General features: G+C 39.3%; 2 protein-coding genes across 3 annotated transcripts in view; one reads left to right on the forward strand and one right to left on the reverse strand.

Annotated features, from left to right (window-relative positions):
* The window catches only part of GABRA5 (gamma-aminobutyric acid type A receptor subunit alpha5), a 100,370-nt gene that overhangs the window by 54,572 nt on the left and 26,044 nt on the right, over positions 1-19,754 (reverse strand). For both annotated transcript variants that reach the window (XM_060769809.2, XM_060769810.2), the window contains exon 5: positions 19,295-19,515. In XM_060769809.2, coding sequence (XP_060625792.2) covers positions 19,295-19,515 — 221 coding nt within the window. The remainder of the gene's footprint in view (positions 1-19,294; positions 19,516-19,754) is intronic.
* The window catches only part of GABRB3 (gamma-aminobutyric acid type A receptor subunit beta3), a 288,335-nt gene that overhangs the window by 42,582 nt on the left and 225,999 nt on the right, over positions 1-19,754 (forward strand). The gene's annotated exons all lie outside the window — the stretch shown is intronic.

Here is a 19,754-nt window from a genome sequence, read left to right on the forward strand (position 1 = left end):
AACTGATACACTGTCTCTCAATGTAGAAGACAGCAAGTGGCTTCATACTGCAATGATATCTTAAAATGTAATTAAGTGTTTAATCTCTAAACAACTGCCTTAAATGCTTGAGACTAGAATGTTTTGGATTTTGGAATCCCCTATATTTGCATATACAGACATAATGTGTTTTGACATGTTCCTTATTCTCAGATGAAACATACGTTCTCTAGGATACTTCTTTATTTATTTATTTCACATATTTCTACCCTGCTCTTCTCAACCCCCGAGGGGGGACTCAGGGTGGCTTACAAAAGGCACAATTCGATGCCAACAACAGACAATAAGATAAAACATGTATCAACAGCAATTATAAAACAATTAAAACAATCAAGTTATACATCACAATTAATAAAAACCAATCTAATGTTCATATTTTCACACTGGAATTTTAGACTGGCCACTCTGACTTTGTACTTGTATAACCATTACGGAACGCAACAGGTAAAACATTAGGATACAGCCAAACTAATCCTTCATTTCTTTTTGCTTCACTGTTCGATATTTGTGTACTTGGAAGCTGTCCACTTTCCTCTAATCTCATTAAAAAATTCCCTGCTTTGCTCTTGGCCAGTGTTAAGTCCTTCTTAAACATTAAGGGACTCCAGCCACATAAACCTTGCCGAGGTCTTCTGTAGCGAAGCAAACGTCACTACTTGGACTATATTTAGCCGGACTCTTCTTCTAGCCTGCCACTGCCTGCATCTGCAGTTCCTTCTTATGCTTTGCTGTTGGTGGATCAGGAGGATTGCCTGTTAATGACCATTTGGAATTCAGAACCTGGGAGCTGCTGTTCATTTCCTTCTTGTTGCCACAATCTGTGCATATTTGCACACTTAGAAAACATGCTCATTATGACTTTGCAACCACAGAGCTGTGATGAGGCTTAATTACTAGGCGTAAATTTTCCTGAAGTGTTTTCAAAATCGCAAATGGTGGGAGCTCCAGAAGGACAAAGTATTGTTTCTATATTGTTGGCAGGTGTCCCCTTCAACAGAGCAAGTAATGAGGCACTGCCATTAAGAGGGGTGGGGGGGGGGGGGGGTGCTTCATTACAACTGCTGAGCCAAACCCAATCTCATCAGTGCAGAAGAGGAGTCAAACTCTACTAGATCCTATATATTATATATGGCCATAATTTCAAACCATATATGGACAGCACAGGCAGAAATGGAAGCTATATCATACACAGAAATTCTGCAATAAGTGATGTAGTTCCTACGTGTTGTATAGGTTTGCCCCATGCGCTGATGTCATTATACTGTGCATTTTACCCACCCTTTTCAACTTTTGCCATCTTTGGCTTGCATGACAAACAATACCTTCTGGATTTCCACCGCTTCAATTCAACTTTGGATCTTGCTTTACACCTGGCTATTTATCATAAATCGAAATACATTACAAAATGTAAATGAATATCAATGTGTATATTTTAATTTTCCAATTAAAAATCCTGGATCTACACCTGAAAGTTATTAATGCAGTGCTCTTTGGGGTAAATGCAAAAAAGATTAAATATCCCCTTTAAGAACACAAGAACATCAGAAAAGCTGTAAGTCAGCCCAATGGTCCATCTAGTTGGAGCAGAAATGAGAGGAAGAACAAATTCTATGGGAGATTTAATTGGTGTACATAATTGCCTTGGTTGTTCTATGGCAATCCCAAATGTTAGATGGGCAAAATATAAGATATGAACTTCTGGTTGTTGTTCAAATAATTGACAACCCCTAATGTTCAGAGGAGTACACTAACAAATGACCACATGTTTGTTTCTGTTTTACAAAATCCCTGCTTCTCACACAGGCCCCTTCCACACAGGCCCAAAACCCATGATGGGTTGTGGATTTCCCAGTTTACTCCAGATTTTTTTAAAAAAGAAAACAGTTGAAAAGGTCCAGATCTTTCCAGATGTTGGACCTGTGGGGATTGACTCTTGGAACCATGTTCCTCAATCCTAAGGGTCACACCCCATTGTCACCCCATTTTTAAGGCTCTAAGAGCCTGAAGGAGTGGGATGGCACCTCCACCCTCCCCTCCCAGCCACCCATTTCCCTTCTAAACTTACTGGAGGGGCCTGACTTCATCCCCAGGCCCCTCAAAGAAAGCTCCTGATGTAAGTTTAGAGGAAAAATGGGGGTCTGGGTAGATGGGAAGGCATGTAACCACTCCCCCCATTAAAATCCCAGTTCATCTAGGGATTTGGGTCTGTCTGGGAAGGCCCTCAGTCACATGTACAAGTAGTCAAGACAAAATGTGAAAGGTTGCCTATGACCACAGACACACATTATACTTTTGTGAAATAAAATATTGAACTCAATGTGAGTTTTTTATGAAATAAAACTGACAGTGTGGAGAATGAGTGAGGGCCCATCCAGACAGACCCATAATGCGGGATCTGTCTTGGTTTTACTGGAAACATCCAAACAACCAAATTAATTTCCCTGTTTTGTTCCAAATTATTTAAACACCTAGTAAGAACTGGATCTTAAGGTAAGATCTGGGTCTTACCTGGTGTGCGCCCTTTGTGGATTGGGTTTGAGGACCATATCACGTGATCCTTGGGCCCAATATACACAGCAATCTCAGTTTTCTGGGCTCCAGGAGCCCAAAAAACTGAGAGAACACCCACCCTTCCCCCCAAACCCCTAATGTACTCGTAAAAATAAAGTTAAACTTACCTGGCCACCATTAAGTTAATCCTCACATCCTCCTGGTGTGACAAAATGATGTACCAGGAGACTGGGGGCGGGGAGCGAGAAGGAATGATTATCAAGATGGCATGTAGCCATCCTCTCAAGAAAATCCAGGGTTTTTTGGGGGGACGACAAAAATCTGCTTCAAAGTGGGTTATTAAAACCGTATTTGGCTCAGATTTCTAAGCTGCGTGGAAGTGCCCTGAGTGAAGCTGAAACTATGCAATAGCAAAAGGAAGTTAAACTATTGATATAAGGTATATCAAATACAGTTCTCTTTAGATATGTAACCTCAAAAATAGTGGCTGGAATTCACCATTGCAATTATGAATGTGTACCTTAGAGTTACATGTCTGAAACCGATTCATATCTTTGATACCAATGTACTGAGAGTAAAAAATATATAGAAATTGTAAGTGTTCCTCAATTTTGACTTCCTTCTCCAAGCAATGAGGGTCTGTTCTCCTGTCAATTGAGATGCAGATATAAGAAATATAGGTCCCTTCTACACTGCCATATACAATCCAGATTATCTTTTTTGGACTGGATATGGCAGTGCAAATTCATATAATCCTGTTCAAAGTAGATAATGTGGATTATTTGCTTTCAATGATCTGGATTATATGGCAATGTAGAAGGGGCCATAGATACTCTCTCATTACATTAGTACAGATATTCCAGTAAAATATTTTCTATATAAAACTCTGAATGTGTTTGAATATTTAAACCAAATGTGCTAAACCAGATAACAATATTTAGGGCATCAGGAAAATTTCTAGGAAAAATAATTAATCTTTCTAGAAAACCCTTATTACTGGTTTAGGGTTCTAGTCCCCCAACAGTCAACTAGATGCCTATGGCACGTTCATAAGTAGGATCAGTTGCCAATAACAGATTTCCACTTTTTTGTTCCCTAGCAACTAGTATTTAAGGGCTTGGGATGCTGGAAGAAAACTAGAGCCATCTAAATTCGCTGCCACTGACAGCTTTAACTCTTTCAAAAATCCCCATTTAAAATTTCCCATGTTGACACACTCATCACTTCTTATAGAATTATGGTATTTACTCAGAAGAAGCTACAAAGCCCTATCTTCAACCAACCCTATGAAAGAAGCTGTAGATTTATTATTGTTACATAAGTATTGTTGACAGTATACACGAACTATTTTCTATATACACCATCTCTGTAAAACAGTTGTCCTTAGAGTAAAAAAAAAACCCTTAAAATTCATGTTTAAAGGTGTCTCAAATAAGTGGTGCGAAGTAGGAAAAAATTCTCTGCTATAGGAAATTGTTCATTTCAAAAATGCACTGTTGCATAAAATTAATGAATGGATGGACATAACAGAAGTCAAACTGGGAAGTTTCCATATTTGAATTAACTAGTGACTCACTCCAAGAAATCTGTATGCTCATAGAAAAAATGCTGGATTCAAGCCTTGTCTAGTCTCTGAGAGGGGATCTGAAGGGCCATGGGATATTTTGGATCTCTTTCTCCCAAACTGGGCTTTTTTTCAGACAGGCTGATCCATCTCCATAAGGCTCTTATTTGATGCCATGAAAGAGTCTGTTGATGATACTTCTCATGTTTGAAAGTGGACTTTGGAGAGGACAAAGAAGATGAATGGCAGGAAAGCAACACATCTCTACGATCCTTCGAAGGCCACACATTTTCCAGACCCATTCTTTGAACACAGTAAACATTCGTAACTGCTTTCTCTGTTATGAAGAAGAGTAGGTGAGGAAACAAAATAGTGCTTCTAAGAGCTTTGAGTATGTCAAAACAGAGCATTTAAACCACATCAAGACTATAATCTTATACACCATAGACTGGAATTATGCACCCCTCCAAATAATGTTGCATGGCACCTCTCAACATTCCTTGCCACCAGTTATACTGGCTAGAGATCATGAACCAAGCAGAAGTCCCAGTGGCGCAATGGGTTAAACCCTTGTGTCAGCAGGACTGCTGACAGAAAGCTTGGTGGTTTGAATCCAGGGAGCAGGGTGAGCTCTCGTCTGTCAGCTCCAGCTTCTCATACGGGAACATGAGAGAAGCCTCTTACAGGATGGTAAACCATCCAGGCATCCCCTGGGTCCATGTAACTGGTCAATGTAGTAGAAATATGGATATTCTTTGGATGAAGTGGAAATGTCTTCTTCTGATTTATGAAATGGAGATAAGAGAAAATCAAGCATAGTCAAGCACTTTTTCTGGACTTCAAAAAGGCTGATTTTAGCCAGTATTTAGGAAAATACTGGATAAAGTTGTGTGGTCAGAAATGCTTAAAGAAAATAGAATTTATGGTGTATGAGAGTTCCTTAAAGATGAGACTTTGAAGGTGTAACTACAAACAATCACAGCAGAATGTAGGCAGGCAAATGTTGTCTGCATCTTCAAAAAGGGAAAACTAAAGACCTAAGTAACAAGAAGACAGTCATTAAGCAGTCAGTCTGCATGCTCTTAGATGGGAATGTCATGATTACTAAGAACTACATGGGTTTCTTTAAAATGGTGTTACAAGTACGGTAGATGAGGGGAATGTTGTTGACTTTAATAAGGCTTTTGACATAATATCTTCCAAAAGACTCCTGCAGGCGAGCTGGTGGACCATAGACAAGACAATGCTACATTTAAATGGATCAGTAATCGGTTGACAGGCCAAACCCAGACAGATACACCAGTGGTTGCTTTTGAGATAAGTGATTAGTGGGATGCCTCAGGGTTCTGTTATTTATTTATTTATTTATTTATTAGTACACTTGTATACCGCTAATATCTCAGCCTAAATCGGCGACTCATTGCGGTTTACAACATTTAAAAACAACAATATTCAGATTAAAAATATAAAACACAAGTACATATACAATACACAGTATTGGGCCACCAATACAGACCAAAGCATCTCTTAATTAAAATCATAATCCAATTTCGTTGTCTGTGATTGCCAGTCCATGATCAGAAACTTCATCGCATCGGATTAGCCGAATGCCTGTTCAAACATCCATGTCTTCAGTTTTTTTCGAAATACCATCAGCGAGGAGGCTGATCTTATCTCTACAGGGAGGGCATTCCAAAGCCGCGGGGCCACCACAGAAAAGGCCCTGTCTCTCGTTCCCGTCAGCCGCACCTGTGAAGCAGGTGGGATAGAGAGTAGGGCCTCTCCCGAAGATCTTAGGGTCCTGGTGGGCTGATAGGCCGAGATACGTTCGGATAGATATGTTGGGCCAGAACCGTTTAGGGCTTTAAAGGCCAATGCCAGCACTTTGAATTGGGCCCGGTAGCTAATCGGCAGCCAGTGGAGCTGGTACAGCAGGGGAGTTGTATGCTCCCTGCGCCCTGCTCCTGTTAATACCATGGCTGCCGCCCGTTGGACTAGTTGGAGCTTCCGAGCCGTCTTCAAAGGCAACCCCACGTAGAGAGCGTTGCAGTAGTCAAGGCGGGATGTAACCAGAGCGTGGACTACCGTGGCCAAGTATCATTTAACATCTTTATAAATAACTTAAATGATAGAACAGAAGGCATGCTTATCAAATTTGCAGATGACACCAAATGGTGGGGAAGCTAATACTCAGAAAACAAGATCAGAATTCAAAAAAGCCTTGACAGATTGGTGAGCTGGACCATAGCTAAAAGAAATGAATTTCACCAGGAATAAATGTAAATTACTAAATTTAGGCAGGAAAATGAAATGTACAGATACAGGATAGATAAGTCGTACACTGAGTGAAAGGAGCACATGTGAAAAAGATCTAGGGGGCTAAAGAGACCACCAAAAGTGTGATGCAGCAGCCAAAAAACAAATGCCATTCTCTGCTGCATCAACTTTAGCATGTCATCACGACTGAAGGAAATCTTAGTCCCACTGGATTCCATTTTGGTTACATTTTGTATGGAATACTGTGTCCAACTTTGTGTACCATGGTTCAAAAAAGATAATGGTAAACTGGAATTTTCCCAGAGAAGATGAGAAAAAATATGCTCAAACATCTGGACACCAAAATAAAGAATGACTTAAGGAGCTGGAAATGTTTAGTCTGGAAATGAGAAGATTGAGAGATGATGTGAAAGCTCCATTCTTTAAGTATCTGAAAGGATATTACAACTTCTCGTATGTAGATGTCGAAGAAATAACTTGCTTTCTGCTTCTCCATTGATTAAAATATGAATCAATGGATTTAAATTACAAGAAGAAATTCTATTTAAGTATTAGGAGGACTCTGGGAAATGTGTGTCTTTTTTTCTACTTTGAGTCATTTTGTTAGAACCTTCCATTTCTCTGTCACCATGGGCACTAAACATTTACCATCAAGATATGGGAGTGTCATTTTTGGGGACCCAACTTTCTCCTATCTTGCTTCACAATGTATTATAAAATGGAGACATCTCTTTCTTCTCCAAGCCCCTGAATCTTTGGATGAATCTGACTCATTGTCCTGGGGCTGATCCAGCATGGTGTATACTGGATTCACTCTGGAATGGTTTACACTAGGAGATGTGAAATGACAGAAATCCATTCTGTTTCCATTCTATGTTGATGCCCCCCCCCCCCCAGGTTCTGTTTTTGGGATGATTCTGGGATATTAGGAGGGGGCCCAGTTGGATTCATAATTCAGTATTCGGAGTTATGTTTCTGTTTTGGAAAAAGGCTTCCCTAAAACAGAAAGGGGGGCACCAAAATTTAAACAGAACAGATGTCTGCCATCTTGTGCACCCCTAGATAGAACCCCCTGCCTCCCATCCCACACTGCTGCGGAGGTAGGAGGGAGTCCTCATTGCCCATCTATCAGATCGCCACCCATACTGTCCCCTCCAAATCCCTGTGTTGTAGCCCTCTTGCAATGACATCAGCCAATGTGACATTATGATGAGAGAGGGTAGGAATAACCCACTTCTCTTCCCACTCACTACTTCCCTGATGGCCCCAACTGATGTCACTGCAGGCAAGGGCTGACCAGAATTGTAAGCATCCCATGACATTGGTTAACTTGGGTCAAGGCTGCGCTATACGATGTCTTGTCCCACATTACCCTGAATCAGCTCCATGCATAGTTTGGATACCAATGAGCTCATTCAAGTACCCATCATGATAAGTTGGCAGTGTAGATATGCCCTTTGTATCAAGAGGCAAGGTGGATCATAATGTGCCAGTTTAACTACCTCTATCTTCTGATTTTCACTACCTGGCATATCTGCTCATCTCTATCCTCTGTGATAACATTAGGTGCTAGCGAAAGACTAATAACAAAGCTGAGGCCATTTTTTAAAAAAGGAGAAAACCATCTGCTGATAAAATAAAAGAGCTTTGGTCGATGCATCTACTGACGGAAAAAACAGTGACGCTCAATGAAGTGCAGCTGGGTTGTGTGCGAGTGTGTGTGTGCGCCTTCAAGTCACCACTATATATCCGACAAGGGATTACGCAGCTGGGCAGGGAAAACATCTGGCATGCTAGTTTCTCTCTGTAGAGAAATTAAGAGAATTTTTTAAAAAAAAAACTGGGAGGGAGAAAAAAAATCAGCCCTTGCTAGAAAGCACTAAAAATAACTCCTTAATTCCACATTAATTCATTTGAATGTGCAGCACACAATGCAGTAGCTTTCAAATTTTTATTAAATATGTAACATGAACCCAACCTAATGGAATCCGATGTATGCATTATGCACACATGCACACAGATACACAGGTAAGACAAAATAGGCAAGTCTTGATAGAATATAAACAATTTTTTTCTCTACTGCTGCTGGGACAAATCACTGGGACAAAAAAAATCACTGTAACCAAATATAAGGCTGTGCTGCCATCAAGTGGAAATTATATATATTGCAGACATGTTTAGTTGGCTTTTTAAAAGAGTACTTTTTGTAGCTATGGGCAAGTGGGGTAAGTAAAACCACCTTAATTGTGAATTGTGTGAAATGTTTAGTTCTTTACAGTGTCCTAGTTAATCATATACCTCAACTGTAATAATATGCAATGGCATATAAAGGCCCAATTCGTTTACAAGGGGTTTTCAAATGCTCATCAAAGGATTGCTTGTGTGCATTTCAGCCAAGTGAATACAATTCCCTTCCCAGGGTAAGAATCATGTAATCATTTCACTCTAAAACATGAATAATCATTTAATCATTTCACTCTAAAATATTAATAAGAAGATAAATCAGTATGAACTGTCTCCCCAGTTATCAGTTTCATTTTCTGTATACTATGCAAAGCTATAGCACTGGGCAAAAAAATGTCGCTTTTCCCAATCTATTTGTATATACCCACATAGTAATAACTTTGTAGTTCTCCAAAAATAGAGCCTCTGCCTTAATGCTGTTGAAGTCATTGTAAAAAATAGCTAGTTCCAAATTTTAAGCCAAGCAATGCTCCCCTCTAGGGGGCAGAAAGGAGAATACAAGAATTACTCTGCTTAAATACCAGATCATTGTCCTCTTGAGTCAAACTTGCAGGCCAACTTGAAACATATTCCATCCTTTATCATTAAGGAAAATACTACTTTGTGAATAGCTTGCTTTAATCATACTTTAAAAGAGTAAATGAACTATGAAGAAGCCAGACCTTGAAACTGCTGGGCCATTACATGCTAATCAAGGTGGCCAATTGAAACGGTCACACCTATCTTGAACTGACAAAAGTTCTTTCTTACTGTTTGGGACATTCCACAGATGTTGTTGTTGTTCATTCGTTCAGTCGTCTCCGACTCTTCGTGACCTCATGGACCAACCCACGCCAGAGCTCCCTGTCGGCCGTCACCACCCCCAGCTCCTTCAAGGTCAGTCCAGTCACTTCAATGATGCCATCCATCCATCTTGCCACAGATATATGAACCCATTTTCCTAGTTTCCAACAGCCCTCACAACCTCTGAGGATGCTAGCCATAGATGTGTGCCAAACGTCAGGAGAGAATGCTTCTGAAACATGACCATACAGCCCAGAAAACTCACAACAACCCAAACTATGAATTGATTTCTAAACATTGCAGTAGTCAGATAAAGAAGCTACATCTTGTAACTGGCTTCCATATATGAATCTGTCATTTGGAATCAAACCCACAGACCAAACTATTCACAATACTTAGCCCTGGATTTAAATCCTGTGTGTTTTTTAAGGAAAGTGCAATTCCATCTGATATGGAGCTCAGGAAGAAAAAGTATATAGTGGTCGCTATTGATTCAGAGTTCATATGTGTTTTTAAAGCCTGTTTTATGTATTGAAAAGAAAATGGAACACAAGGCCAGATGAAATTATTCCCTTTTTGCTTTTATGCATTTTAGTTGTAGTTGTTGTAGTATTTATACCTGCTTCTTTGAGGGGTCCCAATATTAGGAAGGTTGAGAACCACTGGCTTACGGGGTGGGTGGACCATCTGGGGTGTAGTGTGCTCCAAAGATATGAAAAAGTCAGTTCTGAGTTGTATCAGTATGATAGGAATTATTGTATGAGCTACACAATGATCAATGAGTGACATCATAAGGCTACAAACATGTAATTTGGGGAAAGGGGAGAAGGGAATTGTGCCTGAGCTTTATCGCAACAGAGCAGTTCTGTCACAGGACTTGAGCCTATTGGCTTTAGCCATTTTTTTTTAATCAGAGAGTTTCCTCTTGCCCTTTGATGTGAGAGGTTTCTTATACTAAAGCATTACAAGGTCTTTGTCAATTTGCACAATGGTTTATGCATGTGAAGATAAGGTACTTATTGATCTTCATTCTCCCTATTATACTTTGCAACTTGACACTTTACAACTATCAGCTATTTCCCCATGGATAAGCCAGTGCAGAGTGCATATATTTATTTTGCCAGGGAAAATATCACAGGAGCACTCCTGATGAGAGAAATGTCGTTCTTGGTGTAGCACTGTTCTGCTGAGGTATTTTGATATGGTTTTGTATTACTAAGGGAATGCACAATCTAAACTTGAGGCTCCAACAAAGATAACAGCCTGACAGAAACTCATCAAGAACAATGTGTTTATGCACACCTCTGTGTATGTGTACACTCTTCTTTGCACAGGGAGCTGCTGAAAGGCAGAAAGAAATGTCCTGTTACTTTTGCTATTCCCATCATACCTATTCTTAACTGCCAACATGGTAGCAATAACAGAGGGTGGTAATTTCAGATGAAAAGATGTGGCCCACTTTATTTTTCATTTTATGTCAGTATTTTCCCATTCAAACAATGCTATTCCTTCTCTACAAGACAAAACTATGCTTCTATCACTAGATCTACACTGCAATATAACCCAGTTTCAGAATGCAGATAATTTTTTCTTGTCAGAAGAAAATTGAGAATATAGCTATAATGTATAAAAAATCACAAGCAAAGTTAAAAACTTGGCATTATACTAAATTTCCTTTTACCAGAAGCTGGCCACTTGGAGTGCCTCTGGTGTTGATGTGAGAATGTCCTCCATTGTGCATGTGGCAGGGCTCAGACTGCATTGTAGTAAGTGGTCTGTGATTTGCTCTTCTCCACATTTGTATGTTGTGGACTTCACTTTGAAGCCCCATTTCTTAAGGTTGGCTCTGTATCTTGTGGCACCAGAGCACACTCTGTTCAGTGCCTTCCAAGTCGCCCTGTTTTCTATGTGCCCAGGAGGGAGTCTCTCATCTGGTATCAGCCACTGATTGAGGTTCTGGGTTTTAGCCTGCCACTTTTGGACTCTCACTTGCTGATGTGTTCCTGAAAGTATCTCTGTAGATCTTCAGAAGCTATTTCTTGATTTAAGACGTTGGCAGGCTGGCTGACATCGGAGCAGAGGATGGGCTGGAGATGTCAATGCCTTGGTCCTTTCATTACTGGCTTCTACTTCCCAACGGACATCAGGCAGTGCAAAACTGGCTAAACAATATAATTTCTCCAGTGGTGTAGGGCATAGACATCTTGAAATAATGTTGCAAAATGCAGATTAACTGCATTGAACTGAATTATATGACTCTACACTGCCATGTAGTGCAGTTAATCTGCATTCTGAAACTGGATTATACAGCAAAGTAGGTCCAGTCTGAGACTCCAATTTGCCTTGTAAAAAAAACGTAAATGCACCATTTTAAAAAGGGAAAACAGCAACAAGTTGTCTGATAGTGCATCAAAGTTGGACAGGGCCTGACCAATCTCTGAATCTCACAAAAAGGTCTCTCTCTCTCAGGACTTCATCCCATGGCTTTAGGGCTCCATGCGCTTTGGGAAATGGAGCCCTATGGGAAGCCATCACATGATATAAGAAGCACTTCCAGTGAGGCTCTGTGGGGCCCTATTTCTGCATAGAAACTAAGCCCAAAATTAATCTTTAAGAGTTGGCCGTTAACTGACTCCAAATGGCAGAAAGTGGCGGAAAGATGAGCATTGACGAGGTAAGGATGTGGAATGGCTAGCCATCCCAGAAGATGAGGAAAGGTGGGAGGGAACAAGATAAGATGCTTCCCTCCACTTTACCCTGGTTTCCTGCCGCTCATCAGATGAGGTCCTTACTAGATCTGCAAATTTTGGTTTCATGTGGCCCATGTCTGATTGCTAGTCCCAAGTAACCATTGAATTAATAGTAGATGGTAAGTTAAGAGATAACATTGATAACATTGTCTTAGTGTACTTGGATTTAGTCCTATGCCTCTTAGAATGCTTCCAGACAGGTGAGAAATGCACACCAAAGTGGGATACCATCCCAGTATCAATTGAGATGGCATGCAGCCACCCCGGAACTCCCCAAAAAAACCCTTAAATCTTAAAAAAACTTACCCAGCCACCATTATGGTCCTCCTTGGACCCTCCTGGTGTGAGGAGGGCCCTTCCCCCAATCTCCTGGAGCATCATTTCCTTGCAACAGGAGAGTCCAAGGAGGACCATAATGGCAGCCTGAATTTTTTAAGTTTTAAGGGTTGTTTTGGGAGGTTTGGGGGAAGGAGTGGGTGCTCTCTCCATTTTGGGGGCTCATGGAACCCAAAAAACCACGATGGCTGTGTGGATTGGGCATGACATAGTCCTTGAGCCACATCCACATAGGGCCCACACCTGGTATGACCCGGATCTTACCTACGATCTGAGTCTTACCAGGTGTTTAATTTAGAACAAATCAGGGTTTCCCTGCTTTGTCTGAATTCGGTTTTACTGGAGACGTTGTTTGGATGTCTCTAGTAAAACTGCAACAGTCTGGATGGCCGCTTACTGACCACCAGGAATGCAGCTAAATTAGTGAGAATGCCTAGCATCAGCAGTGTCCAGCTGGCCTCAACACAGCAATCCTTTTTCTGTCTTAAAATAGATTTTATTTTAAAAAATGTGAGTAGCACTAACAAATTCCAACTCAATTTTCTTTCTTTTTTCATGTCTAAATATATCAGTTCATTAAGCCCTCCCTCATAGGACACATAGAAATGAGATATATCTTCTTTCCATCCAGCAGAGCTGGCAAACATAATGTTCCCTACTCAGTGGTTGGAAGCTACCCAACAATGGGATGCTTCAGAAATCCTCCTGAACCGAAATTTTGCCCCACTCATTCATTTCTATTTGTTCATTAATTCTGCTTCCCCACCCCCACCAACAAGGTTGCAGTTTTGAATTAAGTGATCTTATTCCGAAAAAGGAACTCACACAGTAAGAATACGTCAATGCTTCATTTTTCATTTCCAAATTTTATCCTGGCCATGCATCATTTATCACAGCCTTCAGTCCCTTCAGATGATTTCTGTCTTTTCTTTCCTTCCACTACAATACCAATGCATGTGCATGTATTCATAAAATAGTGCAAGAAAGCATTTTTTGTTTTCAGCATATAAATTATTACAGTAGCACAGTGTATGTTGCACAGGATATGAAGGCATACTTTTTTTTTAGAAAAAAAGTTTATCTTGAAATCATTGTACATATCTATGGGTGTTTTCTTGAGGTGCATATGCCCATTGACACAGGGGTTTTTAAATGCAGGCTCCCATTGAAAGCAGAAAAATACAAATAAATAAATAATGTTTTGTTTTGCTTTACCAAAGGAATACCCCTCTATGACTCTCTAGATCCAGAAGAAGTTGATCATGAAGTCATACTGGAGGACCTAGAGATACCTAGACAGAACTTATTTATTGACTCTATGAATAATCAAATCCAAAAAATGTAAAACCTCCATGGTAATTCCAATTAACTAGAAATCAGAAATGTAGCCCGAGTGGAAAAATAAAGAAATGGGATAAGGGAAATCATCTCTTTCCTAGTGGTAAAAACCATCAAGGATAATCTTCAAGGAATGGGTGTGATTTTAATATGATTTGCCTCCTGATAAGATTTTTCCAAAATTTTGAATATTTTTTATACATAGGCAGAAAATAACTGAATATTTTTTAAACAACAGGACAAAGCAAAATTATCTGCTAGTATGATCCTTCTTGTAATAACATGGTAGGTAGATGCAAAACAGTCTTGTCTGTCCCATACCTAAAAGTTTGACTGTCCGAGACTGATTTTGTTTTGGTTAGTTTTTGGTTAGAATTTAACTGGATTCTCAAAACAACTAACAAAATTAATAGGAAGTGTTTTTTAAAAAAATGAAATACAGGAGCAAGTTGAACTGACAGGCTTGTCCATCCTTGTACCCAAGCAGGATCTAATCAAACATTTTGACCTGAATCTCTTTAGATAGTCCTAACTAAAGTAAATGAACTGAATTACTCATTGAGAATGGTGATTCGATACCTAAGTAAATTCTATTGATTTAATGTGTCTAATGTAATTTGGACTAACAAGATTCATGCTTTGTTTTCTTTCTGTTCCATTCTGTGTTAATGATACATTTCCTTTTCATATAGTTCAAGCATGGGAATCATGCATTTCATGTATGGGAATCAACTCTGGTTTTGCCCAATCAATGCAGACCAGTGGTTCCCAAACTTTCTTTTTGATCAGGGTCCACTTGACCAGGGACCACTTTGATGGGGGGGACAACTCTTCAACATTAGTACCATAAGGATTATGAATCCATTTTTGGTCAACTTTAGGTTCGTTTGGTCATTTGGGGTTCTGATTCAGAAAATTGCATTGGATAGACCACATCAGCTCTAGTTTCTGATACAGAACATATGCCATCCCATAGTTGCCATCTGCTCACCCACAGAATTTAATAATCTAGAGCTGATGTGGTCTATCTGATGCAGTTTTCTGAATCAGCACCCAAATAACTCCAGGAATAGACCTAAAAACAAAGACACCAATTTTTTTTTTTTTGGGGCTGTGTGAATTTTTTTAACACACAGCTGTAAGAGGGTTTCACAAGACCAGTCACTCTCATAGTAACAGTGAGGCTATTTTAGTTTTTGTGGATCACTGGTGGTCCACGGACCATATGTTGGGAACTGCTGGTGTAGACTATGGTGGGAAATGTAAGGAATTTCACTTCAATGATGTCTGCACAGAAATATAGTTCCCATCCCAATATATAATTTCCACAAGACTTCACAGGCTTTTCCTTAATGTGACACAACTGCAATTCTGTTGAAATCTCACCAGCCTGCTTCTTGCATCTCATAATGGAGTTCAGTCTCACTTTAGGAAATAACAGTTAAACACTTCAGTTTGTATTAAAAAGCAACAGTCACCATCAGCAGGCATATTTTGATTCTCTTTTGTGTATAGCGCCACTTCACACTCCCAGTTGGGAGACCACAGTTTTAAAACTCCTCCTCCCAAAACAGCAAAAATGTTTTCCTGGACACACTCAATATAAATAAGTTACAAGATTATTTTATATTCAGATCTCCTCAACATGCTTTATGAAGATGTACTGTTCTCCTACAGCAGTACTATATAGAGCATCAAATGTCATAACCTGGCAAAACAGAACATGACCTGTTTCAATGAGAGCTAAGTGACAGGGCTTAGCTAATGGTGCTAGCTTACGATATGCTAGCTAACAATATGCTAGCTATCATGATTTCCTCCTAGGCATACTTTCATGGAGAACCCATAGCCACATACGTATCAATAGAGAGAAAAATGGGGCAGGGAGAGAATCCTGCTTGTCTTATTCTGAAAGTGGTGAACCTTCTGGTTCAAAGCTCCTTACATGATGTAAAAAGAAACAAAAATTACCAAACTAAAAATCTCACAATTAAATGTTTGGAGCATAACTGCTATTCTGTGGCAGTAAGCCCCATTGAACTTTATGGCACTTACTTCTGACTTAATAAACCCAAGGTGTAAAACACACAAGCTTTAACAAAAGATCTTAAGCATCCACATTTAACTTCTAATTAGAAATGCAAACAGTTTTGCTTAGCTAAATAAAATGTTATACAATGGAGATAAAATGGGAAGACAAACTTTCCAGTTTCTTCCTACTGAAATATGAAAAAGCTCTCACTGTTTCAAGCTCCCATCCTGCATGTAGGAACGCCGAACAAATAAAAGAAATCCAGCCTTAAGCACCCAGCCTTAATCTCTGACTACCTGTTTCTAATCTGGTCACAAACAATACTCACAAATTTTGTTATCACCCCATTCCCTTCTCAAAACAAGATTGATCTTGTTGTAGAACTGCTTGTACTTAATAATCTCTATATATAAAAATGCTCTGTGCATAATGAGTTCCTTAAAAACAAAAGAACTAATTAATGAAATCACACCAAATTTGGCAACAAAACATCTCACTACACAAGGAGTGACCATCACTCAAAAAAATATCATTTTGTCATTTGGGAGTTGTAGTTGCTGGGATTTATAGTTCACTAATAATCAAAGAGCATTCTGAACACCACCAATGATGGAATTTAACCAAACTTGACACACAGGACTCCCCTGACCAACAGAAAACACTAGAAGGGCTTGGTGGGCATTGACCCTGGGTTTTGAAGTTGTAGTTCACTTACATCTAGAGAACACTGTGGACTCAAACAATGATGGATCTGGACCAAACTTGGCATGAATACTCAATATGCCCAAATATAAACACAGATAGAGCTTGATATTTGGGAGTTGTAGTTACTGGGATTTATAGTTCACCTACAATCAAAGAGCATTCTGAACCCCACCAACCTTGGAATTTAACCAAACTTGGCGCACAGTTCTCCCATGACCAACAGAAAATACTGGAAGGGTTTGGTGGGCAGTGTCCTTTGGTTTTGGAGTTGTAGTTCACCTACATCCAGAGATCACTGTGGACTCAAACAATTATGGATCTGAACCAAACTCTACATGAATACTCAATATGCCCAAATGTGAACATATTGGGGAAAATAGAATCCTGACATTTGGGAGTGGTAGTTGCTGGGATTTATAGTTCACCTACAATCACAGAGCATTCTGAACCCCACCAACGATAGAATTGGGCCAAACCTCCCACACAGAACCCCCCTGTGGGCCACAGCAACGCGTGGCAGGGGACGGCTAGTACTTAATATTTGTATAGTATTTCCAGGTGTTCAAAGCACTTTATATGTATTACCGAATTATAATTCTGATAATAATCTAGGTATGAAGATGTTACAGATAATGAGAGAGATGAAATAGGTACAATGTAAGTACTGGGAGATTGCTAATGAACACCAGGAGCCAGTGCTGTAGCCAAGGGGGGATGGGTTAGGGGTTCAACCCCTGCCCTGATAATTTTCAGGTTAAAAAGGTCAATTTCAACTCATAAATGTTTGAAAACATACATAAAAAGCACAATGAGGCAAGAAAGACTGACTGGACCAGCACTTTAGAGTGTCCCACAAAGTTTATTAATGGAGCCTGATTTCTGTCAATGTGTATTCACACAGTTTTCAAGTGTTTCCAACAGATGTTGTGGCACTTTTCTGTAACTATAAATTACCAATCAACCGTCATTTTCGGTTATTTTAAGACTTGAAATTTTGTAACTAAAATAGAAAATAGATTTAATTAAATCTATTTAAAATTTAGAATGAAGCATACTATTTAAATTATTTTGTATTATGGAACTACTATTCATGATTCACTAAAGAAAAGTTTCAACCTATCCCCCCCCCCCATTTTTTTTTTGCTATGCCCTGCCAGGAGCTGTAGGCTATATAGTAGTAGTAGTAGTAGTAGTAGTAATGATAATAATGATAATGATAATGATAATGATTATTTCTTGCCCACCTCTCCTCACAGCTCAAGGCAGGTTACAGCATTGCTAAAACACACATTCACCTAAAACATTCTTTAAAATACACATATTAAAATGTATTCCCACAAAATACATATTAAAAGGTACAAAACAGAGATTAATAAAATGCAAGTTAAAAATTCAGAGAAAGGAACTGGCAAAACTACATCTGTGTATCTCTTGCCTAAGAACCCCTATGAAATACATGAGATTGCCCCAAATTGACATACAACTTGCACACATTACATATAGCCACCTATTACTTTTATAATAATGACAATATTCAAATCTTGGGCTTCCTATTTGTGACTTGGGTCCCTTCCACATAACTGTATAAAATCCACACTGACTGGACTGCATGGACTATGCAGTTGGTAGTCTGGTGAGGCATTAGAGCTTTCTGGCTGAGCATCCTAAATATTTCTCCCTAAATGATAGATACCAGGATTCCAAAAGATGTTGCTATGGAAGTTAAAATAAAATCATAGTGCTGTAATTGTGAAATCTATACTAGCTTTTATACTTGGCAAACTGTTTCAATGTATATTTATATTTATTTTTATTATGTGTTTATATTGTGTTGGCATTGAATTGTTGTCTGTTGGTAGCCGTCCTGAGTCCCTCCTCAGAGGTCAAAAATAGACAGTGTATAAATGTTCTAAATAAATGATAAATAAAATAAATATTATCATTGCCAGATCTTGGAAACGTTATGTGGCCTACTACTGTTAGCAACTGTCGCTCAGCTTTTGTGATGTTTATACATAATACAAACATTTGTAGATACACTTTTTGATCTTTTCAGTTATCCTTTGAATTTCTGCCTACTTCATCAGATTCTCTAAGAAGTTAATACTCCATCTTAAATATTGCAGAACATGTATTTGCAGTAAGAGACAATGTGGCCAAGCCACAAAGGAACTTATATCCCACCATCAGCCTCAGCAAAACTTTGAAAGGCTCCAATCTCAATTAAATTCACAAGCACTTGCCTGGCTGGAAAAGGTGTCTGCTAAAATAATGCCTCTGTTATACACCACCTACATTACCTCTTTCATTAGGTTAGAATTGACGAAGATTTTTAAAATTAAAACACAAGCAAACCCTACACTTTAATTGTTCATGATGTATCAAACAAATGACAAGTTCGGCTTTCTGACTTAGATCAAAATCAGCTGATCAGCTACAACTACTTAAAATGGCAATCCACTGGGTGTTTTTTTCTGGAGGGAAGCTACTCTGAGTCATTTGCTCTTCAGAAATTTTTTTTTTTTCTAAAAAAATCAGCATTGTTCAGAAGCTGTACTTTAATTGCTAGTTGTAAAGGGTGATTATGCTTCCCACTTTCTTTTGATATTCTCATAAATATATGTAAAAGACTTTTCCCTCTGCCTCCCTTGTGAAGAATACAGGGCTCTACAAGTTGAAGTATAACAGAAAGATAATTAAAAGCAGTGTCCTCACCTCATCGTATACAGGAGGGTCCCGTCATCCTTAAGGCGCAGAAGCTTGTTGGGAGTGGTCATGTTGTGAGCGATTGACTTTTTACCATTATGGAAGAAAGTATCTGGAGTCCAGATCTTGCTGGCAAGGAGATTGTTCAGAGGGAGACGTTCCATTGGGCCTTTAAAACGAAGCCTTTCATCTTTCCAGCTTTGTCGGAAAAAAACATCAATGGTATATTCCTGGAATAAAACAAAGACAAAACATGTTCGCTCCACTAGTCCCATGAGTCTTCCAGAGAGTATGGAAAAGTTGTTCATTACAACTACAACGTTTCAGGCATCATTGCCATAGAGACACTGCAAAATTAATGCAGTTTGACACCATCTTAACTGCAATGACTTATTTATTTATTTATTTATTTATTTATTTCTTGCATTTATTGACCGCCCCTCTCAGCCCGGGGGCGACTCGGGGCGGT

The sequence above is a fragment of the Anolis sagrei genome, chromosome 3 (assembly GCF_037176765.1).
Source record: "Anolis sagrei isolate rAnoSag1 chromosome 3, rAnoSag1.mat, whole genome shotgun sequence".
NCBI lineage: Eukaryota > Metazoa > Chordata > Lepidosauria > Squamata > Dactyloidae > Anolis > Anolis sagrei.